Source organism: Panthera onca, chromosome C1 (assembly GCF_046562875.1).
Source record: "Panthera onca isolate mPanOnc1 chromosome C1, mPanOnc1 haplotype 2, whole genome shotgun sequence".
NCBI lineage: Eukaryota > Metazoa > Chordata > Mammalia > Carnivora > Felidae > Panthera > Panthera onca.
In genome coordinates, this window is record NC_138346.1 from 1,392,995 (window position 1) to 1,415,723 (window position 22,729).

The 22,729-nt window shown below is 64.9% G+C and overlaps 2 protein-coding genes across 2 annotated transcripts; both read right to left on the bottom strand.

Moving 5' to 3' along the window:
- Positions 1-5,986: 5,986 nt before the first annotated feature.
- Positions 5,987-16,106, bottom strand: RNPEPL1 (arginyl aminopeptidase like 1). The gene is made up of 11 exons (XM_060624347.3): positions 15,451-16,106; positions 11,946-12,086; positions 11,464-11,615; positions 10,859-10,975; positions 10,445-10,680; positions 10,052-10,165; positions 9,197-9,309; positions 8,810-8,918; positions 7,600-7,830; positions 7,383-7,525; positions 5,987-6,922 (listed from the first exon to the last, which is right to left on the bottom strand). The coding sequence occupies exons 1-11, from the start codon at positions 15,991-15,993 to the stop codon at positions 6,635-6,637; spliced, it is 2,187 nt and encodes a 728-aa protein (XP_060480330.3). The 5' UTR covers positions 15,994-16,106; the 3' UTR covers positions 5,987-6,634.
- A 3,306-nt stretch (positions 16,107-19,412) lies between these two features.
- DUSP28 (dual specificity phosphatase 28) lies at positions 19,413-21,857 on the bottom strand. Its single transcript, XM_060624372.3, has 2 exons — positions 21,292-21,857; positions 19,413-20,617 (listed from the first exon to the last, which is right to left on the bottom strand). Exons 1-2 carry the CDS (start codon positions 21,691-21,693, stop codon positions 20,462-20,464), a joined length of 558 nt encoding a protein of 185 aa, XP_060480355.1. The 5' UTR covers positions 21,694-21,857; the 3' UTR covers positions 19,413-20,461.
- Positions 21,858-22,729: the final 872 nt, after the last annotated feature.

Sequence of the window (22,729 nt, forward strand, 5' to 3'; positions counted from 1 at the left end):
GAACGGTGGTCAGATTGAAGCCCTTCTGCAGACCTGGAAAGTCCCTACTGCCAGAGAACAAACTGAACCTGGTCCCGGAGCCTCTACCCCAGGTTCCTCTGACAGCTGCAGCTCCTCCCTCTGAGAGGCCAAGAAGGGCCTGCATGAGTGGCAGCTGCTGGTGGTAGTGTGACACTGTGTTAGCCCTACCCGCCAGGCTATTTGGGGGGGGCCTCGGATATTCCTGTTGCTGTTCTAGAAGAAAACTACATAGCCCAACACCTGTCTCTGGGATGCTAGGACTTAGGGCATGACCATTCAGCATCCCTGTGGCAGTAACTCCCCCAGAAGATGCTAATGACTCCTTGGCAGGCTGGTGGCTGCGGTAGCTGGAGGGAATCCGTAAAGGCCCCGGGCTCTGCTTCTTGTAGGGATCCTGAAGGAGTAAGAGACAGATTTCCTACCTGCCCTAGGGTGCCGGACAACTCCTCGCCCCAGGTAACACATTGGGGTGGTTAGCGGCAGAACCGAGGCCAGCCCAGGATCTGGACTCTACGTAGCGGCCTTTGCTGTGTCACTCACCCTGGCTCGTGAGGCCTGGAGAGCAGGCAGCCTCCTACAGACGTGTCATCGTCCAGGGGTGGGCCTGTGCCCAGAGAAGTGGCCCGGAGACGGGGTGCTGGGAAGGCATTAGCCCAGGCCTGGAGTGACAGGTGAGTGGCCAGTACTGAGATGGTCCGAGGCCTGCCTGCCGCAGCTCCTGCACCACCGTTACCCCATGTGTCCCGTGTTCCCCTCTGCCGCTTGGGCCCACCCGCAGCCCTATGCAGAGTGGGGCCTGTGGCTCCTGGAGTATTAATAGGAGTTGGAGGCAGCCTGAGGGGTGTGACAAGAAGGTGTTCTGGAGGCAGCTAGTTCATGACCCCCAGTTCCCACAACCACAGGCCCTACGACAGACAGTTAGTTATTTGAAGTTTGAGCCTCGGGGTTGTCACTGTCAGGTGGGAATGCCACCCTATGTCACAGTGCTGTTTGGAGGTTACAGGAGAACGAAGGTAAAGGTCCCCCAGCCGTCAGGCAGGACCAGCCTCCCTACTGACCACCTCCCAGCCCGCGGACGGTGCACATCTAGCCGTTTCCTTTCCCAAGCCTGTGGGTGTTCACGGGTTCTGTGGAACCTGAAACCTGCCTGCTCCCCTCCACCCTCCCCGGGTTATCACTGCTCTGGAGTGTTTGTGCTCCGTGGCTTTGCTCACACTTGTGCCTGGATGACCGTCCTTGTTGTTTTTCAAGGGATGTTCCCTGGCTTCGCAGCTGGGGTTGGGGGTTGTCTCTTCGAACCCCCGCAGCTCTTCTGGTCAGCGGGCAACAACCAGGCACTGGATTCTCATGTGGACACAGAGATTAAAACCAGTGTCCTGCCCACGCTTCACCCAGGGTGGGGGAGGGCAGGCCAAGGTGTCCCAGGGGAAGGGACAGCTGGTGACAGCTGGGCCGAGGCTGCAGCCCTGGGCTGGCAACGCGCCACATCCTGTCAGGATCCACCGTGTGGCTGACCCTGCCTCACCGGCAGGAGGCCAGCTCACTTGCCGTTGAAGTCATCCGGGGAGCCTGGGCCCCTCCCTGGCTCAGGGTCAGAAGTTAGAAAGGGGTGTGCGCCCCAACTCAGGGCAACGGGACATGGGGAACAGCCCTGTGGGGGGACGCTGGAGCTGTCTCCAAGCTTCCCAAGGGCACACGATGGCATGTTCTCCTGTAACCCGCCTCGGATGCCCGTGTGTGGGAATGTGGGAACAGAAACTGCTGCGGCCAGCTGGTGACCACACGGGACAAGCCGGAAGACAAAGGCCAGCGTTACGGAGACTCCAGAGCAGAAGGATGAAGGCCCTGCTGATGTCCCTGAGCTCCTGAACTTGTTGGTGCTAGAATGGTCCACTTTGGGATTTCTGGTCATAGGTTGTAAATGCAGTTTTATTGTTTGAGTACATTTTGAATCGGATCTTTTGTTGAAGCATAACTGACCTTGTGCAGAGACCTCTGTTAATTATCCACTGCTGTGTGTCCGACGACCCTCAAAACTTAGGAACTTAAACCGATATGTATTATGTCACAGTTTCTGTGGATTAGGAATGTGGCAGCCGTTCCCGTGGGTGGTTCTGGCTGACGGTCTCTGAGGAGATAGCAGTCAAAATATCGGCCAGAACCGAAGTCCTCTGGAGGTTGGCTGGGCCCGGAGGCCTCAGTTCCTTGTGTGGACCTTCACGAAGCTACTTGGGTGTCCTCACATCATGGCGGCTGGGTTCTCCCAGAGCAAGTGACCCAAGGGAAAGGAGGGCGGAAGCTGCGGTGTTTCACGACCCAGCTCAGGTGTCCTGCTCCATCGCTCCTACAACACTCCTTTCGCTGGGAGCGAGTCACCCAGTACAGCCCATACACCAGGGAAGGAGCGTCAGAGAGTCTGCGGACGGGAGTTAAGCCCCCCGAGGGGTGAGATGAGAGTGGGGCGTGTGCGGGAAACGGATGAGCAGTTGGGGAGCCCGGGCCCTGGCGTGGTCCAGAGGCACTTTAAGGGATCGTGCCCTGTGCAGTGGGCTCAGGAGGAGGTCCTCGAGGCTAGGGTGGGAGAGTGAGCCCAGAGGCCCAGGGTTTGAACCAGCGATGGAGAAGGAGATTTAGTTTCTTTGAAGGTCCTTGGTGACTAGTCACATGAGTCAGAAAGAGGGAGGGTGCCCCGGGCCCTGTGGAATTGGAGGGAGTAGCTTCATGCCCTGCCGGTTTAGGAAGCTCCTGGAACTCCCAGCAAAAGAACATTCTTTGTTCAGGGACAGGCCTTGATGCGGACTTGGGCCAGGCACGTTCTCAGTTACACTGGCGGGTCTGAATGGCAGGGCAGTTTCTGGCCCACAGAACAGTGTGGGCCCTGTTTCCCACCCCCAGCAGCCAGAGAGGGGCCTAAGGTCCTGATCCTGTGGGCAAGTCTTTCTCTCCGGGAGTCTCCAAATGAGGGAGGGCGTAGGGGCGAGGTCCCCCAGCCTGCAGGGGCCGCCTCCACCGTGCTTGTCCCAGAGCCAACTGCCCTCAGAACACTGAGGGATGGCAGGGGCCCGGGCCACCATCCCAGCAGGTCCAGGGGCCCAGAGCCTGGACCACTCTGGAGTCACCTGGGCAAGGATTCTCCTGGCTGCTCTTGGCCACAAACCCTGTGGTACAGAGGGCCCGGGGTGGTTGTGGGGATTAGGTGAGGAAACGCAAAGTGCACGGCTGGTTCCGGGTTAAGGGGGGTGGTCAGTGAGGGTCACGGTCCTGGGCTATGGGGGTGGTCAGCGGGGGCCATAAATACGGGCTGCTTCTTTGGGCACGTCCAGGGTGGAGTGGGCGTCGGCCCCTAGAAGCCCAAGTCTCTCCTGTTCCCCGGCTGGAAGGTTCCAGCGGAAGGAACCTTCCCAGGCCAGGCTGGAACAGGGCCGCTCTGCCTTGCCCGGCTCGCGGTCAGTTCTCCAAGAGGAGTGGGTTCCGCCTCTAAGGGCCCAAAGGGTCCAACTCCTTTGAAACACTCTGTGTTGAGCTTGCGTGGTCCTCGCACATCCCAAAGGGAGGAGGCGACAGCCCAGGGGTGCATTGCTATAGTGGGGACACCGCCAGCACCCCAGACCAGGCCGACCTTGCCCACTGTGCTCTCTGCGACGGAGGAATGGATTCTTTTCAGGTGATGTTTTAGATAACATTTCTAAAATAATAATACAAGCTCCTAATAGGACCCTCCCCCCCCCAACCTATTGTTCCCAAGTGGCCCTAGGGGTCATGTGCACGATGAAGATCATTTCCACAGTTGATGCTGGTTCTCCGAGGGGAGCCCACCTCTGGCCATGGCCGTTCTGTGCATCCCGGGTCCTCACCCTCCTACCTGCCTGGCTGCTCCCTTGTCTGTCCCGAAAATGCAGCTGTTGCCCAGCGTTCTGCCCCCAGCCCTGTGTGGTCACTACTGCCACTTGTCACCCCCCCTTCCGTGCACGTGGTGGCAGTGGCCAGTGTGAGCCCCTCCCCAGCTCTCCTGTATCTCTGGCAAGGTGCCTGGAGTGCTCCAGATGTCCTCTCCTTCGTCAGCATGGGTGGGTCCCTGAGGAGTGATGGTGACGGGAAGGCCACCCAACTGCCAGCCTGTAGCTGAATGAGAAACACGCCTTGTTGAAAACGTTGGTATTTCAGAGGTGTTTGTTGCTGGAGTGTGACTTAGCTTGTGGCCTAGAAACCAGCCCCTAGAAGAGGGTGCCATTCTATCAGAACACAGGACACGTGTGCCAAGGGCGTGGGGCCGGCGGGCCGCTCTGGAAGTGGAAGCGTTGGCAGGTGGGGTTCCGTGGTGGCTGGCATAACACGGTCAGCACCCGGCCGGGGTGACTCGCAAGGCAGGTGGTGTGTGATGTGCTCGAGAGCCTGGTGGGAGAGCGGCAGCATGTGTTGGTCACAGGCAGCGTTGGGCAAGAGACTACAAGGAGGAGATGGGCCAAGAAAGTGTTGCCCGGGCTGCGAGCTGGGAGGGTCCCCGGGCTGCAAGCTGGGAGGGAAAGGAATGTTGAAACGCCAGGAACGCAGGGCCTCACGGGGCCGGGAGTGCTCCGGCTCGCCCCAGAGGGTCGCTCAGAGCCAGGACTGTGACAAGGACTGTGACAAGGACATTATCAAGGAGATGGGCGTCATCCTGCTAGCTGTGACAGCTGGGAGTTGCTTCTGAGCTTTGCAAAGTCAGGAGAGAGCGGGCAGGTGGAGCGGCAGGCAGGGAGCAAAGTGCACCCAGCAGCATCCGGGAAGGCACCGTGGCCGTGGAGCTGCGGGCAAGTCCGCGGCAAGACCGGCATCGTGAGAGCGTCGAACTGCCAATGAGACCAAGAGCCCGGGACTGAAAAGGGTGTGACTAGAGACTTGAAATTAACCTCCCCTCTTGCAGGGAAGAAGCCGAGAGAGCGGCTCAGCCCCAACAGGGCTTCTCGTTGGCACCTGGTTTGGGAAGAGATCGGATCCTCCTGAGGGGCCACAGAGAGCCCAGGATGAGGCCTCTTGCAGGGCACCAGGATTGCTGTGGGGCGGGGGCTGCCGGACGCCTCCTGTGTTCTCCCTTCCGCAAGGACGTTGCCGCAGTGGCCCTGTCCGTCCCCTGCAGGGTGGGTGACCAGCCTTCCGGTTCCCAGGTTTCTGGGCTGAGTGGAACCCCACTCAGCCCCGATGCACAAACCCACGCTCATGGAGACCACCCGAGATGCTGGGTGTGTGGGGACCGGGCTGTCCCCCGGGACAGAGGGGTCTAGAGAGCAGAAAAGTCCACGGGATACTGGTGACCTGGCGGCTGGGCAAGACGCTGCAGTCCTGTCAAGTCCCAGCCCCCTGTGCAGAGTGCGGCTCTGTGCCCGGGGCTGGCCTGTGGCCCAGGTGACTTGTCCTTTCTGGGCCTGGCGTGAGGCTCTGCAGGAGACTGAGCCCGTGGGCGATCGTAAGCAGAACCCGGCTCAGCCCTTGGCCTCAGCGGGTGCATCACACCCCCCCCCCCCCTTCCATCGCTCAGCCAGTCGCCCTCCGTGGCGGACACCCAAGTGGAGTCCCCGACCTCCTTCTTCTCTGAGCCCCACTCGCACCCGGAGCGTGTGCTACGGTGGTGCCGGTGGCTGTTGGCCCTTGGCCAGCCAAGATCAAACTTGCCCCCACCATGCACCCCTGCCTTTACTCCAGCTAGGGATGGGGGCCACCCCTGAGAAAGGCCCAGGGGGAGGGTGGGGACAAGTGGCCTCCTCCGCTTTGGTGTTCGAGGGCCTGGGCGGGGCTGGCGGGGGTGGCCTGCTGCCGGTCCTCAGAACCCCAGGCTGCAGGGCAGGATCTGGGGCCTCTGAGGGCAGAGCCAGGAGTGGCTGGAGTGCAAAGGAAGCCCCTTCCGCCCCATCAGCAGCCCCCTGCCCGAGCACAGGCCAGGGTGGCCAGGTGCACGCGGAAGACGAGCTGGGACGAACAGGCCGGGGGGGCTGTTTGCAGAGTGGAGGTTTAATGGGACGATCACGGTGACCCGGCTGCAGGGCCCCCAGGCCTCTCCCGCACGGTGGGAAAGAGCACCAGCACCAGTACCACCTGCCCTCTTCCCTGTGGCGTGTTACAGCCGCGAGACAGACTGTCCTGGGGCCCAGGACCCCGTGTTCCCTGAGGGGCTAAGGCTTTCTGGGGACCCCTTCCCAGGGAGGTCCACCCTCTCCTCAGTGTCCCCTGGCCTTGCACTAAGGGCATGTCTGTGTCCTTGTCCTCTGCCAGGGGCCGGCTGAGGCTGCCGACCCCAGCAGCGGGTTGCGGGACTCCGGGGGCAGGAGGCCCGCCGTGAGGACGGCGCGGCCCGGACTTCCCGGCGGACGTAAGGCACAGTGTGGCAGTCGCCGTGGGACTGCGGGGCTGTCACCCCGGGGGCAGTGCCCGGCGGTCAGTGTTGAGACAGGCATGGCGTGTGCTGGCCTCTCCGGGCCTGCAGTGCAAGAGAGCTGGGGGACCAGGTCCAGGGGCCTCGCCGGCCGTGAGGAGGTCCTCGGCAGAGCCCGCAGGAGGGAGCTCACGGCCAGAGGCGAGGCACAGTCACGGCGGGCCCGGGGCTACAGAAGGCACAATCGTGGTGTCTGGGAGGTCAGGGCTAGGCAGACACGTTGACGTCCCTGAGAGAAATGGCGGCGCCGGGGGCCTCGTCCCCGAGCAGCAGGGCCGGTGCTTCTGGGTCCACCTCCGAGTCTGCTCCGGCACCGCCTTGTTCCGTGCTGGGCTCGGCGCCAGGGCCCAGGCCCTGGGACAGGATCTGCTGGATGGTCCTGCGCAGGTTGGGGTGAAGCCGGCCCTGGGTCTGGTAGAACACCTCCAGGGCGAAGGACTTGAGGGCGCCGGTGCAGAGGTCCTCGTACAGCGGGATGGTGTACATGCGGGACATCTGGGGAGGTCGGCACACTGTGGCCCCGGCGCTTCCCTGGCCCAGCCTGCCGGCCCAGCCACCCCGGCCTGCGGTCACACTGCCGGAGGCTTCTCAGCCCCCACCGCTGCGGGCCTTCCGCAGAGGCCTCGTCTCCAGGGAGCTTGGGTTCAGGGGCAGTGAAGGGGGACAGGTGTGCGGGGCGGGGAGGCTGGAGCCCGGGACCCTCGGATACCCCCGGGGCCACAGTCCGGGGGCTGGACTGCCCACAGGCGCAGGACCCGGTATGCCTAGACCTCCACACTCTACTCCCGGCTTTGACCTCTGGGGGACACGACCTCCCCTCCCATCTGGTGTGTGTCCCCAGTGCCAACCCAGACGCCGCATGTCTCCCACCTCCTCCCGGACACCGTCCATCCTCCCGGATGCCCGGCCTGCTGGGTGCAGCCGTGGGGGCGGGGCCCGGTGCGGGAGGCCATACCTGGCTCTCGAGGAACCGCCGGACCCGGTGGAGGTCGGGGTAGTAGTCGTTGCGGACGACGATCTGCAGCCAGCGGATACGGATCTCGGCGTTCATGGAGTCCAGCAGGGACGAGTAGCACTTGGACAGGCGCGTCACCACCTCTGCCGGGCCACACGCAGGTCAGGGCCGGGCAGGCACACTCCGCCCCAGCCACCCTGGCGGCCGCAGGACCTACCCTGGGGCAGCGGGGACCCGTCCAGGAGCCGGTCCAGGAAGAGCGCTGTCTGGAAGGTCCTCCACTTGGAGATGTCGATGGCACTGGCAGAGGCGGCCGCCTGGTCCAGAGGCTCCGCGGTCCACAGCTGGAAGAGGGCCTCCACGGGCCGGGTGAGGCTGGAGCCCTGGGACAGGTCCGGCTCGGCCAGTGGGGGGCCCGTGGCGTTGAGCCAGCGCTCGAACTCCAGCCCTGCCGGAGAGATGCCGTCCTGGGGTCCCCGCCCGAAGCCAGCTTGCCCCGGCGACCCCGGACTCTCAGAGCGTCCCCGGGTGTGACTGTCCCAGGGCCTGGGAGCCCCAGGGCAGGGGCAGTTAGGGGAGGCCAGGGTCCGCTCTGGCGCCTGCCACCTGGAGCTGCAGGAAGGGCTTCTGGAAGCAGCGCAGGGAGGCCTGAAGACTGAAGCTGGTGGCTGAGGGCCCCTACCCCTCCATGCTTCTCATGGGTACAAAGCAGCGAGGCACTTTAAACCCAACCTCAGGGCCCGGGGCGGGGGTGGGGGGTGCACCGAAGGGCCTCAGGGAGGGGCGGGGGAGCAGAGGGTGGGGCGGCGACCTGCTTTAAAGCCTGGGGCAGCTGGGGGGTGGGGCACGTGCTGCTGTTCCCCACCCCCAAAGGCCCTTGGTGCTTTTATTAATCCTTCCGAAACCAAGCCACGCTGCCCACGCCTCCCAGCCACGCTTCATTGCTCTCTAGCAAATCTTGGCTCTCCCTAGACGTCCGACACCTCCAGTCTCTCCTTTGGCCCCAAGCCCTCGGAGCCCCAGAGACACCTCTGTGGGTAATGCACAGGTGGGCCAGCTGGCCTCAGGCAGCTCTGAGGCAAACCTCCCTCTGCCCAGCCAATCATGCCCCAGGCCTTTTGCACACAGTGCCTACTTTTCAGCCTGCTTGACCTAAGGTCTACCTCCTCAGGGAAGCCTCCTGGGCCCCACGAGGCTGGGAAACACACTGTCCTCTCTGCACCCACGGTGTCCCAACCTGAGGACCGTGCCATCCAGCCAGGGTTGGCTGACGGGGGGTGGACGAACCCAAGGGGGGGCCTTTCTCCAGGCAGGAGCGGCATCTTGTGCAGCAGAGCCTCCCCGCCCCCGCCCCCGCTCACACCTGCTGTGCCCCTGGTGGGTTGAAGGCTAGCCAGACGTGGACATGTGGCCGGCGGTGGCCTCACCTGCCCGGCAGTCCACACTTTGCTCTTTCAGCTCTGGGAAGAAGCTCAGGAAGGAGTCCAGCAGGTCCTGGGCTACCACGCTGGTGAACTTGTACTTCTCCACGTAGGCCTGCGCAAGTGGGGCAGGGCTCAGGAAGGCTGCGGGCTGGGCGCACCAGCCTCCACCAACGCAGGGGTGGGCGCAGAGGCACCCGTGTGGCCACGTGGACCCTGCCGAGTGGCCGAGACCGGGAGGGGCCAGAGGGAGGAGGCGATGCCCCGCACCGCTGCCGTCAGGCCCCCCCTTGACTCCACGCCGCCCTCCAGGACAGAAAGCAGCCCCGGGAGCTGGGGAGGGGCTCAGGGTGGGTGGAGGGCAGGGCCTGTCCCGGGGAGAGGGCTGCTCACTCGGAGAAAGTCGTCAAAGCGCTGGGGGTCTCCACACAGCTGGGACAGGTAGTACACGAAGCAGTAGCCCTTCTCGTACGTAAACAGGTTCATCAGGTGGCTGGGATTCACTCCTGCAAGGGGAACAGCCCTGGCTCTGGGCGGTGTCCCGGCCCTCCTACGTCTGGTGGGAAAGGGGGCCGGGGTGGTCGGGCGCTGCGGAGCAGGAAGGGCTCACAGCTCCTGTCCCTCACGTCCCCAGAGCCCTGGGCGCACACCGATGGGGCCTGCCCTGCCCGCGGGGCCTTGGAGGAAACCGAGGGCCCGCACATCATGGTGGCCAGCGCTCAGAGCCCGTGAGAGGCGGCGGCAGGCTGAGGGAGCCTAGGGGAGGCCTTCCTAGGGCTGGGGGCACCCAGCCTGGCCTTTGCAGGGATCCAGCCAGAGACGCCACAGCCAGAGGAAGCAAGGGGTGGTGAGGCCCTTCAGGGCGATGTCTGCAGGGCCCAGGGCAGAGCCTGGCGGGAGTACCTGGTGAGAGCGGGTACCTGGCGGGAGTGGGTACCCGGCAGGAGTGGGTACCTGGCGGGAGTGGGTACCTGGAGGGAGCGGGTACTTGGTGGGAGTGGGTACTTGGTGGGAGTACCTGGAAGGAGCGGGTACCTGCCCGAAGTGGGTACTTGGCGGGAGCAGGTACCTGGTGGGAGTACCTGGTGGGATAGGTACCTGGCGGGAGCGGGTACTTGGTGGGAGCGGGTCCCTGGCAGGAGCGGGGCCTGGCGGGAATGGGTACCTGGTGGGAGCGGGTACATGGCAGGAGCGGGGCCTGGCGGGAGTGGGTACCTGGCGGGAGCAGGGCCTGGCAGCAGTGGGTACCTGGCTCCAGCTTGACCTGCAGCTTGCTGACCGGGCTGTCCTCTCCGAGGAGCTTCATCTGCCTGTGCAGGGCATCCAGGCGGAAGGCCGTCTCCAGACAGGTGAAGGCAGCCCCTGGACGGGGACAGGAGGCAGTGGAGGTGGGAGGGGGCAGGGCCAGCCTGAGCACCCGGGCAGGTTCGAGGCCGCTCCCCGCCCTGAGCCTCGTGGGGCTAACCCAAGACCAGCCCGCCGGACACGCACGCGGCAGGGGACCGCGCACCCCAGGGGCCGGGCTGGGCTCTCAGCCCCTTGCACAGTACCCAGGACGGCCCTGACCCCGGCCTGCATGAGGCCGCCGTGTGGGGCTCCTACCGTCCCCCCACCCTTCCCGCAGCCAGCCGGCGGCAGTACCGTAGGTCTCAGTGGTGATGCGGCGCTGGGCGTAGGTGGCCAGGCCCTCACTCAACCACATCTCCTCCCACGTGGCGTTGGTGACGGCGTTGCCGAACCAGCTGTGGGCTACCTCGTGGATGACGTCGATGACCAGGAACTCGTCACTCTCCAGGATGGAGGAGATGATGAAGGTGAGGCAGGGGTTCTCCATGGCCACGATGGGGAAGGAGGGCGGCAGGAAGACAATGTCGTACCTGCCCCGGGCGGGAGGGTGGGCGAGCGACCGTGAGAGGGCCGGGGGGCCTTCCTCCCCCGGACATCAGACGGGGGACCCTCCCCGTAGGCCCTCATTTACCCCTCAGGAAGGCAGGACTTGCCCTCTGACCCGCCCGCCGTGTAGCCCACCGGGCTCCCGGGCGCCCCGGGACATACCTGCCCCACATGTACGGCCCATACAGCCGCTCGGCTGCGCTCAGCCACTGCTCCACTGCGCCCGACAGCTTGCTGGTAGCCGTGGGCAGGAGGCACGGCTCAGCCCACACACGGCTCCTAATACAGGGCGGAGAGGGGGTGGGCAGAGGCCGAGCGGCCCCCACCCCACTCGCCCGCAGGCCTTCCCTCTCCTTCTGGGCTCAAATACCACCCACGCCTCCGAGAGCCTGCTGCCCGCCACCCCACCTCACGGGAGGGCCGCCACGCAGGCCCTTCCCGCGGCAGCGGCCGAGCCACACACCAAGGGGGTGGCTCGGTTCCCCTTGTTGCTGGGTCGAGATAACCCACCCAGGCTCGAGGGTGTGTCGGGCTCTGGTGTGGCCCCGGCAGGAGGACTCTAAGGAGGGGGAGAGCCCCGGCTTCTGGCCCGGGCCGGGGGAGGGTGGGGTAGGAGGAGCCTGGCAGTACGAAGCCGTGGGAACCACGGTGTGGGGGTCCTCGGCAGGGCAGCCACGGACACGGGCCTCGTGTCCAGCCCACGGTGGGATTTCCCCCCAGCCTGGGCCCCAGGCAGCAGCAGCCGCTGCAGGAAGCGGTGGCCCTACCTAGGCCCGATGTCTGCCGGCTGGAGGTCCCCGGCCACCAGGGCCACGAGGTAGGCAGGCACAGGGTGCTCCATGTGAAAGCGGTAGACGCCCTCCTCCTCCACGTACGTGCTCTGCGTGGCACTCATCAGCACCTGCACCCCCGACGGGGCCTGTGTGCGAGGGGGCCCCACCCGTCAGGGCACCCCATGTCCTTGATGGGGAACCCCGCATCCCCCCGCAGGGCGCCCCACGTCCGTGATGGGAAATCCCACGCCCCCTGTCAGGGTAACCCATGTCTTCAATGGCGGGTCCACAAGGTGGGTCAGGGAATCCCGTGTCCGGGGTGGGGAGCCCCGCCCCCCTGACGGGCACCTCTCCTCCCAGAGAGCCTCCACGCTACGCTGGGCACCCCGGTCAGGCTGCCCCCCCCACCGCCGCCCTGCGCTGGGGCTCCCTCTCGGAGGGTGGCGAGGAGGTGGGCCAGGCTGGCGGACGCTGACCTTGACGACGGCCGAGTAGGTGCACTTGACGGCGGGCGTGTCGAAGCAGGGGAAGAAGGAGCGGTTGCACACCGAGTGGCCCTGGGTGAAGACGAAGGGCTTGGCGTTGCCATAGGTCAGCTCGGGGTCCAGCCACCAGATCTGCAGGCGGGCAGTGGGCAGGGCATCAGCGCCACCCTCCCCGTCACAGTGGGCCGCGGCCCCTCTCCCCGGCGAGGCGCGAGGGTCCCTGTCCCGCGGAAAGCATCACGTGGACAGGTGGCCGGGACACCTCTGCCAACCACGCCTTATTTCCGGGAAGCTGGGCAGGTTTCCTGGGGAGAGCAGGGCCTCGGGGAAGTGGCCCTTGACCGGTGGTCCCACTCAGGCTTCTCGGCCCTGGGCCTCTGGGGACGGCGGCCAGAGAGGAAGACAGTGAGGGCCTGGGGGGTGGGGGGAGATGGTCCCATTGGGCTCCTCCAGAGCCAACAGCCACTCCTGGTCACTGTCGCTTGCCTGCGCCTCCGGCAGGCAGGGCAGCTGACCCAGAGTGCGGCCTCTACTACGTCACCAGAGCCAGTAGGAGGCCGTGCGTCTAGGAGCCAGCCCAGGGAATTGAGCCTCCTGGCCCCTGCTCCTCCTCCCAGCTTCCAGAGGGAAACTGACGCCCAGTCTGAAGCACGCCCAGATTCTCACAAGCCAGCAGCGGGCAAAGGGAGCCAAGAAGGTGCAAATGGGGGGAAACCAGAGCTTCCCGACGAGCCACACACTGGGAGGGAACTCCTGAGCCCAGGGCCACCCCTGGGAATGCGGTTATCCTCGCCGGGAGGGACCCCATGGGGGGATGGGCTCCGGGCCAGGAGAGGACGGGCGGGACAGGAGTGGCCCCAGGAGGGCCGCTGGTGCACGTGCGCGGCCCCTGAATCTGTTCTTCACACGCTCCCCTCTGTCAGCACACGATCCCTGAAGCAAACTGGGTTGTTCCTCGTCCGCTTCAGCGCCCAAGCGCACAAGGGTCCTCCCAGGGCGGTTATGAAAGGACCCCAACCCCCCACAGCCTCTGCAAGTGATGGCTTGGTGGAATCCACAGCTGCGGGCCACCGCGGCTGCTGGCCGGCCATTGACGGTGTTTCATGCTGAAATCACAGAAGCGGTGGGCACCAGATCCAGGGGGGCCTCCCTTCCCCGCAGACCACAGACCCCAGACCCAAGTGGATCCCTAGACCCGGCAGGGCTGCCTACCCGGCCCCGGCCAGACGCTGGCCAGTGTTCACAGGTGTCTTTAAAACTTCCCTCTGGCCGCTCTGTCTCTGTCCCCTCACTATGGGAAGCCTGTGGTGGCATCTTCTTTTTCTGCCGACCCTCGACGTGCACAGGGCCTGTTTGTGGAGCCTGTTCAACGCTGCAGACTCCCAGGCCCCACCCCAGAGCTTTCTGGGGCCAGGACCCAGGAATCTGCATTAAGGAGACTCTGCAGTGGATGGTGTGACCGGTGGTCCTTGGCCCACGCTGGGGACGGGCTCCCAAGGTCCCCCAGACCCCCTTCAACCTTACTTTCCCCTCTCACACCTACTCCACCACCACAGCCTCCCCTTCCACTGACTCCTGCCTCTCCTGTGGTCCTCCTCAGGCTCCGCCCAGCTCAGCCCCCCACCCCCACCCCCATTTCCCACTCCTCATGTCCACTTGTGGGCCCAGCCAGAGAGGGCGCACCCCGCACTGGTCTCCCCTTAGCCTAGCAGAGACCAATGGGGTCCACAGTCCTCCCTGGGAGTGGGGGGCTGCGGCAGACCCCCAGGCAGGCGGGACCCTGCCCCGGAGGTGAGCCACCAGGTCCAAGGGGCAGAGGGACAGTTGCAGATGGGCTGGTGATGCTTCTAGACATCACAGTGCAGGAAGAAAGCTGTCCTTGACAGGGTGGGTGGGATTCAGGAATGGGACACAAGAGACATCCCAGAGTCTGCAGCACCCTAAACTGACTCTGGAGGTGGGGGGACCCACGGGCAGGGCCTCCCAGGAAGCGACAGCCTCACCTGGCACAGGGATGGGTTTAGGGATTTAGGCCTGAGTCCTAGAACAAGCCAGGAAGAGAAGGGGACTCTGTGCACGGTCCCCGAGCCCTGTGGCCTTCACGCAGGACAGTGGGTGCCTGAGGTCAGACGCCAAACCCTGTGTGCTCTGCAAGTGATCCAGCTCACGTGCCAGGCCCCTGTCACCCCACCCACAGCTGCGCAGTCTGTGTGGGGACCATGGCGCCCCTCCCTGCTCCAAGCACCCGTAGAAAGCCCAGGGAAACGGCCACTCTTGCTGGCAGCCTGCTGAGGGTCCGGGCCCCACCATTCTGCTACTCATGGCCTTGAGTGGACCAGACACGAGGGTTCCAAGCTCACAGAACAAGTTCAGGGAGAAGCACACCTTCGTTCTCACTGCATGCTGGGAGCGTGTCTGCCACCTGTCAGAGCCCCGGCCTAGCTGAGCAGGCAGCGGGGGGGCCAGCACACTGGTGGGGGCTCAGGGGAGGAGGTGGGGGCGGGGCCTGCTCAGGGCTCCCAGGAATCGGGCAGGAAGCCCGCAGGTGTGCGTCTGGTCCGGGTTCTTCCCATCCTGACGTCACCTTGGTGGCTCCTGGCCTGATGCCGCTACGCCACCTGTCCCTTTGCAAGCTGCGGGCAGTGACAGACGGAACCTCTCAGGGCCTCCCAGAGCCGCGTGCGTGTGGTGTACATGGGGGAGCGGGGTGTCACGCGTGTGTTGTCCACACGGGGACCCAGGGAACCAACCGCGTGCCGCGGGAACGAAAGACCTGCTCCTTCCTGGAAGCCTCACCACGGGGCAGGGGTGCCGCAGACACAGCGCCCCACCTGCGCCACCCAGGCTTCTCGGCAGAGCCTTCAGGCCGGTGGGCGTCCCGGGCCCAGAGCCCGGCAGAGCCTCCCTAAGTGCCTGTGGGGCCACCCGGCTGCAGCATCCGCCAATCCTCGCGCAGGGGGGCCCAGGGCACCAGAGCCAACCCGGCCCTCTCTGTCTCCGCTCTGGCAGGCCTGTCCCTCATGCCACCTCCAGAGAACACATCAGGTGCCCCCAAGTCCTCTGAAGACACAGGTCCCACGGAGGCCCTTCCACGTCCGACACCACCCACTGGCCTGCCCCGGTGCCAAGCTCCGGCAGATGTATGGCTTGGCTTGTACCCACCAGAGGCGGCCCTCGTCCCCAAGCAGGGACCATCTCTGCACAACTGAAGGGAGAAGCCTCCCTTGGTGGCATGCAGTCCCCTGCCCCCGCCGGGCCGGCACCAGGACTCTCGCTCAGCCCAAGTCTCCTAAGACTCGGAATCACTGAGGGCACCTGAACGGGGCCCCAGGGCCAGGGGGAGCAGTGCTAGGCCAGAGGCCACGGACCCCTGCAGGTGCCCTCTCTGCAGGTGCCCCAGGCGCAGAGCCCGGGTTAACGCCCTCTAACCTGGCAGCGCGGGGAGAGGCCGCCCCGAGACGGCCCTGAGACCAGCCCACAGCCCCGGCGGACTCACGGCGGGGGCGTCGGTCGAGGTGTAGCGCAGGATGACCTGGAAGGGCTGGTGCGCCTGCAGCTCGGGCGGCAGCGTGACGGTGAGCGAGGAGCCGTAGTCGGTGAACGGGTCCACCCTGAAGGCCAGCGGGCAGCAGTCGGGCTCGGCGCCGGGCGCCTCGGGGAAGGCGGGCAGCGGGGGCGGCGGCGCGGGCCCGGGCCCGGCCGCGGCGAAGGCGAAGGCGCAGGGCGGCTCGGCGGCGGCGGCGGCGGCGGCGGCGGCGGGGGCGCGGCGGAAGGCGGCCGAGTGCAGGCGCAGGGCCGGGTGCGCGTCGAGCACGAGCGCGCGGGGCGCGGGCCGCAGCGCGCACAGCTCGAGCACCAGGCAGCCGGCCAGCTCGCGCGCCTCGGGCCGCAGCTCCAGGCCCAGCTGCAGGTGGCGGAGGCGGAAGAGCTGCGCGCTGGAGGCCGAGGCCACGTCCAGGGCGGGCGGCGGCTCCGGCGGCGGGCGGGCGGGCGCGGCCTCGGCGCCGGGCGCCTTGCAGCAGCAGCACTGCGCCGCCATAGCCGCCCGCGCTAGGTGAAATCCATGGGCGGCGGCCGCGGGGGGCCGCCGGGAGCGGGCGAGGGGCGCCGGGCGGCGGCGGTGGCGGCGGCGGGGCGCGGGCACAACAGGAAGTCGCGCCGGGAGCCGCCCGGCCCGGCCCCGTGCCGTGCACCGCCCCGCTCGGGCTCCGCTCGGCCGCCGCCGGGGGCGCTGTGCGCGGGGCCGGGCCCGGGCAGCCGGGGACGCCGTGCGCACGGGACCGGGGCGGGGCGGCCGAGGGAGCTGGGCGCCGAGGGGGACCGGAGGTCCGGGGAGCCGGGGACGCCGGGTGCAGGTCCGGGGCGCGACGTGTGAGGGGTTGGGACGCCGTGCGCGAGGCGGGGCTGGGAGCCGGGAGAGCTGTATGCGGGGGGCCCGGGGACACTGTGCGCGGGGATGGGTACTAGGTGCGGGGCGGGCCGGCAAGCCGGGGAGGGGGGTGTCGTGCACTGGGGGACCGGGGCGCACAGGGGCCTGGGTGCACCGGGTGGCCAAGCGGCATCCCAAGCCCTGTGCGCTTCTCTCCCGGCTTCTCGGGGCTGCTGTGAGACAGGTTCCTAGGGACAGTGGCTGCTTAGTGCGGTGTCTGCTTGTGCGAAGCCCGGAAGTGTATACACCCCTCCCCCCGCGCCCCCTCCATCGTGAGGCCAGTAGTCTGTGTTGCGGAGCCCGGGGGCCTTAGGACTGTGCCGTCACATAAGGTAGTAGTAGCCGCGTGTGGCTGTTTGGACTTAGCCAAGATGTTAAGTGTATTCCTCCGTGGCACTAGCCGTAGCTCGAGGTCTCCAACCGGTGTGTGCAGGGTGGCGTGTGGCTAATGGCGACCGTACTGGACGGAGTAGACGTTCGTTCTGTTGGAACATGTAGGAGTGCTGCCTAGAGGGCCGGCAGGGCCCCGGAGACGAGGTTGTTGTTTAGGAGGTGGCGTTGGGGCGGTGACAGGGATCTGGTCTGCCCCCGTGCCACCTTGCAGGGTCCTGTCCCGCGGCCTGGATCCAGAGGAGAGGGCTGCAGACCATTGAGGAGGTGCGGATGCCCAGTGAGCAAACATCGGATGGATCTCGAAGCCTTGGAATGTGAGGGGCCACCCTCTGAATGTAAGAATTCAGATCTTTGGGGAGAAGGGGCTTTTTGGCCCGGGAGGGCATCCAGGAACTTCACACACCTCTTTTCTCTGCTCAGTTGTGGTGTGGGACAGAAGTTGCTCCTGACCAAGGCATCATCCCCGAGTAATAGTTAACCCTTCTGGACTCCGTCCGGGTCTGTAACCCATGTGATGGTGCCCACCGTCCTCCCTGGGGGTGGGGGAGGGGTGGGGAAGGATGGTTGGCTGGGAAGGAGGCCCATGTTCGCTGATGTGGAGCATGTGCACTGAGACGTTGCTTTAATTTTCCCATGGGTGCTCGGGTCCCCATGTGTCCTCTTAGCGGGGGTGACACAACCTCCCTGTTGGGGCACCTGGCTCAAACTCACCAGGAGCCCCGGGGCTCACACAGCCACTTGAAGGAGGAGGTCAGTCCTATGTCTGAGACTCGAGAGAGGAGAGCGGGGGTCTGATTGGTCCTCACCAAGTTCAGGTGGCCCAGTTCCCGCCCAGGTGGCAGTGGCCCCGAAGTGCCAAGGGCGGAGGGTTTCAGATGGCACTCCCCGTTTTAGGAGCTTCTCAGAGCCCCTTCCCCCAGGCCAGGTGGTCGGGGCTGGAAGGACATCATCAGGACTGCACATGGGTGCCCACACTAGCCTGCCCCAGCCCCCCCTCAGGCGGGTCGACCAACCATCTGTGCCCTCAGAAGCCATCAGGGGCTTCTTGCCCTCCTGGTCCCCTGGACTTGGGGGAGCAGGGGTTACATCTCATCCCTTCCCTGCTGGAGGGCCCTGGGCATCTCCCCAAGGTGAGTTCTGCACACAGGGTGGAGGGAGGAGAGGTGGTAACCTCTCCTCCCAGAGTGGGGGCACCTGCTACCCCCTGTTTATGTCAGGAACCAACACAAGCCAGTTTTAGAGCAGACACATGTGTTATGCAGTAGTATTCCCCTCCTGACTGTGAGGCCCACAGATGGGGATGCTGTCGCTGTCCCCACCCTTCACCCTGTCTCTGCCCTTCAGGGGACAGAGCCGTCAGCACGGCCCCACGGCCCTTCCCTGTAGCCCATCTGGCTGTCCTCTCTCTCTCCTTGCCCTGCCTCCAGGGAGAGGAAGGTAGAAGTTGGGGCCATCAGAGGCTGGGGCTTCTCCCACAGGAACTTTCGTACTTTAGTTTTCTGGTGATCAAGTCCTGGCTGGCCTGGGTGGGCTGAAGCAGTTGACGCTCTGCCTGTGCCCCAGCCTTCCAAGCCTAATGCTCACGGATGGGCACCACCGTTCAAGTGTGGCATGCTAGGTCCCCGGCCTCTCCTGCCAGGCGGATGTGCAGGCAGGCGGAGGTCCTCGGGAGAGCTGACCTCTGCCAAGAGCCGCAGTGAGATGGTTCTCAAACAGAGCTGGTGGGATAAAACACTGACGGGACCCACAGGTCTTTCAATCTGGCCCAGCTCTTGCACCTTTGGTACCTGGAGCCAGGGCAGCCCGCCAGGGGGGTGTCCCATGAGAGGTACATGGATGTGGTGGGGGGGGGGGGGTCCCATCACAAGCGCCATGGACATGGTGGCTAAGAAGCTGGGCGCAGGTCCTGGCAAAATGCTCAGCTCGCCTGCCAAGTGGAGACGTGGCAACAGCTTCCTCACGGCAAGGGGTTGACGGAAAGGCGACACGAGGTGCGAGGCACTTGGAGGGAGTCGCGGCAGCAGGCAAGCCCTTTGTAAAGGTGGTAGAAACCGGCTTGGCTGCAGGGAGCCACAGAGCCACGTGGAGAGGGGCTGGGCACCAGCTACCAGCTGTGGTGCATGTGCTGAGCCGGGGCCAACGCAGGGGGGTCAGAGCTCAGGTGCAGGTGTAAGCGGGGTGGGGAGGGAGCCCCTTTCACAACCATCTCCATGCCTCCTGGCGTGAGCTTCCCATCGGACAGCTTTGGGCTCTGCTGAGTCAGGGGTTCCGTTCCCAGGTGGCATGTTTCCACCAGGGACACGCACGTTCCCCTGGATGGCGCGCTGGGACACCGGCTGGCTGTTCCAGGCTCCCCGGGCCACTGACACAGCAGGCAAATCAGGGGTTGCTCTGCTGGGTGGAGGGACTGATCCTGTCTTGCCGGGAGGAGGACACTGAGCTCAGGACATTCTCCTGATGCGTCCGGTAATCCCGCTCGTGTGGTAGGTGATGGCGGCCACAGCAGTAACACAAGCAGGGCCACTCAGGGCCCTTCAGAATGAAGGCGTGAGTCATCTCACCGGGAAAGACTAGGACCAGCGAGGTGCTGGCTGAGGAGAAAGGGAACATGAAATGACTAGCGGCAAGAGGAAATGTTAAAAACTGATTGTGATATTTTATCAATTACCTTATTATGTATACAGTAGCATATATTTAGCAGGGACTGTATTCTTTGTAACTCGCATTATAGCCCAGTTTCCCCTTTTTATTCTTTCCCTTTCCTATTTAAGGAGTGTTGATGGTGATTAATTTTTTTTAAGTTTATTTATCCTGAGCGAGGAGAAAGAGCGAGTGAGCAGGGGAGGGGCAGAAAGAGAGGGAGAGAGAGAATCCCAAGCAGACTCCACACTGTCAGCAGAGAGCCTGACACGGGGCTCAAATTCACAAGCTGTGAGATCATGACCTCAGCTGAAACCCCGAGTCAGACGCTTAACTAAGTCACGCAGGCGCCCTACGGTGATTGATTTTCTACAGTCTTTAGGCCATAGGAACCAGGTGAGGGGTGTCTGAACCAAAAGAGGAATCAACACACTCAGATGCACAGGTGGCCAGTGCGTCTTTGAGATGATGGTGGCTGCAGGATGTTAGGCTGTAAGATAGGAGGTGGGCACAGGCGCCCAGAGCCCCAAGGGTGCCCATGCTAGGCTGTCACGCAGCCTCACATCCTGGCCTGTGTATGGTAGAAACTACAAGTCTGGGTCCCGTGCCGGATTCCAAGATGGGACCAGCATGAGGTCTGGGAAAAGCCCCTGTGGCCTTAACAGGTGGCAGGCAGTCAGGGCAGGGGTGGGGGGTTGGGTCTCCAGGACTCCTGTACTTCCCATCTCCTGACCTTGGCTCCCTGGCCTTGCTCTCTGTATTAAATACCTTCCTGCCTAAAATTTCTCAAGTGGTATTGACTTTCCTGACCAAGCCCTGTTGATAAACCTAAGGAAGGGATGCTCTCAGTCCCTTCCTAAGTGGATACGCTCCTGCAGTACCGTCAAAGGGCACAAGAGCTGCATTTAAGGTGAAATGTAAACTCTGTACGACAACGAGGAAGAAGGGAAGGGAGGAGGAAGATCATCCTCCAGGCAGCGCTTGAACTACCTTCACCTCCATGCGCCCTGCTTTGGGCGCTGGGTCATCTCCAAGGGTTGTAGGACTAGGGCTCATTCTGGAGCTCTTCTCTCGTTCGGGAGCCCGGTCCCGAGGGCTCCCCGGGCGGGCGGGACAGGGACTGCAGGACCTCCTCGTACTTCTGAAGCTGAGCCCAGAAACCCGGGTTGGGCTCGGCCACCGGGCGGGCGCTCTTCACCGCCTGAGAACAAGAAGGTTAGGTTGAACGCGGCGCCAAAGGTGCTCCGCACCTCTAACGCCCAGAGGCCCGCCGCACCTGGAAGGCCCGGCCCACCGGGCAGGTCCGTCCCACCCGGGGCCCCTCCTGGGAGCCCCGCCCCACCCGGCAAGTCCGTCCTCCCCGAGGCCCCACCTGGAAGGCCCGCCCCACCCGGCAGGTCCGTCCACCCGGGGCCCCTCCTGGGAGCCCCGCCCCACCTGGAAGGCCTGCTCCACCCGGCAGGTCCATCCCACCCGGGGCCCCTCCTGGGAGCCCCGCCCCACCTGGAAGGTCCGCCCCACCCGGCAAGTCCGTCCTCCCCGAGGCCCCACCTGGAAGGCCCGCCCCACCCGGCAGGTCCGTCCTCCCCGAGGCCCCACCTGGAAGGCCCGCCCCACCCGGCAGGTCCGTCCCACCCGGGGCCCCTCCTGGGAGCCCCGCCCCACCCGGCAGGTCCATCCCACCCGGGGCCCCTCCTGGGAGCCCCGCCCCACCTGGAAGGCCCGCTCCACCCGGCAGGTCCATCCCACCCGGGGCCCCTCCTGGGAGCCCCGCCCCACCTGGAAGGTCCGCCCCACCCGGCAAGTCCGTCCTCCCCGAGGCCCCACCTGGAAGGCCCGTCCCACCCGGGGCCCCTCCTGGGAGCCCCGCCCCACCTGGAAGGCCTGCGCCAGGCTGAGGCCGCGGTGCCGCATGAGGTAGGCGGTGCACACGGCGGCCGAGCGGCTGCGGCCGTTCTTGCAGTAGACTAGGCAGGCGCCGCCGGCGCGCACCGCGGCCTCCATGGCGGCGCAGGTGGGCTCCAGGTGCGTCAGCAGGTCCTCGGCCGGGTCGTCGAACACGGGCACGCGCAGCTCGGCCACGCCGGGCGCGCTCGGGCCGGGCTGCTGACGCGAGACGTTGACGCACAGGCTGACGCCCGCGCGCTCCAGCAGCTCTGGCGCGGCCGCGGTGCGCGCACTCCCGAGGAAAAGTGACGGGGCGATGCGCGCGAACGGTGGCGGCGCGGGCGAGGCGGCCCCGGGGGCCCCGCAGCGGCCGGGTCCTCCCGGGTCCATAACCGGCGCTCGGGCACCCGGCCCGCGGATCTAGTTTGGGCGGCCGGGCGGACCGCTGGGCACCCCCGGGTCCTAAAGGGCTCCCGGGGACCCGCCCGCAGGGCCTTGGCTGCCTCCCTATTGGCCGGCCGGAGCGGGGCTCCTTCCCCGATTGGCTGCGGGTGGGGATGGCGGCCATTGGCTGGCGTCGTGGTTGGGAGGACGAGTGGGATTGGCCGCAGTGGGGTGGGCGGGGCCGGGACTCTGGGATGAATGGGCGGTCCCTGGGGGACGCGGAGGTTCACGAGCTGCGGTCCTTCGCGCGAGGGCGGTGTTTTCGGTCAGCTGGCCTGCGACACTGCAAGACGCTGCGACCGCTGCGGCGCCTGTCCCTGCGAGGGGTGGGGGTATGGTTCACAGACGCGGGCACCTCCCCAGAACGGGTCCGGTCGGGCAGGGGCCGCAGGGCCGGAGGGCCGCAGCAGGGCTCCGGGAGGTGGGCTTCTCCTCAAGCTGTGCTGTAGTGCACAGGACTGGGGTCCGGTCCAGTAGTCTCCCGGTCGTTTTGTTGGTAGGCTGCTTGGCTTCGAGTACGCTTAGTAACTACGCATGATTGCATTGCCGTTTGATGTGCCTTTTAGAAAGCTCTATGTTCCTTTTTACCTGCTTCCTAATTGCTCTTTGTAATTTCTGTATCTTAGTTTCACTTTAATTGTAAAACATGGTTCGAATGAAATAAAGCTGTCTGCCCTTTTCATCATTTCTTCATACACCCATATTTATTTTTTATTTTTAGTAACTTCTGGTTCATCGCTGTAACTTTTAAAAACTAAGATCATTTATTGCCCAACATTTACTATGTAAGAAGACTTCTTCCGTAGGTTTTTTCCCCCTTTTTAAACAATTGTTTCAAACGTTTATTTTTGAGAGACAGAGTGCGAGCAAGGTAGGGGCAGAGAGAGAGGGAGACGCAGAATCCGAAGCAGCTCCAGGTGCTGAGCTGTCAGCACAGAGCCTGACTTGGGGCTCTATCCCACCAGCCTCGAGATCATGACCT

Bases quoted from the DNA above. Each gene is read 5' to 3' on its own strand.
- RNPEPL1 (XM_060624347.3), bottom strand. From the start codon at position 15,993: ATGGCGGCGCAGTGCTGCTGCTGCAAGGCGCCCGGCGCCGAGGCCGCG. The intron at 12,087-15,450 runs GTGAGTCCGCCG...GCCCGCCTGCAG, and splicing joins CCTCGACCGACGCCCCCGCC to ATCTGGTGGCTGGACCCCGA. The intron at 11,616-11,945 runs GTCAGCGTCCGC...CCTCGCACACAG, and splicing joins CCTACTCGGCCGTCGTCAAG to GCCCCGTCGGGGGTGCAGGT.
- DUSP28 (XM_060624372.3), bottom strand. From the start codon at position 21,693: ATGGACCCGGGAGGACCCGGCCGCTGCGGGGCCCCCGGGGCCGCCTCG. The intron at 20,618-21,291 runs GTGGGGCGGGGC...TCTTGTTCTCAG, and splicing joins GCCTGGCGCAGGCCTTCCAG to GCGGTGAAGAGCGCCCGCCC.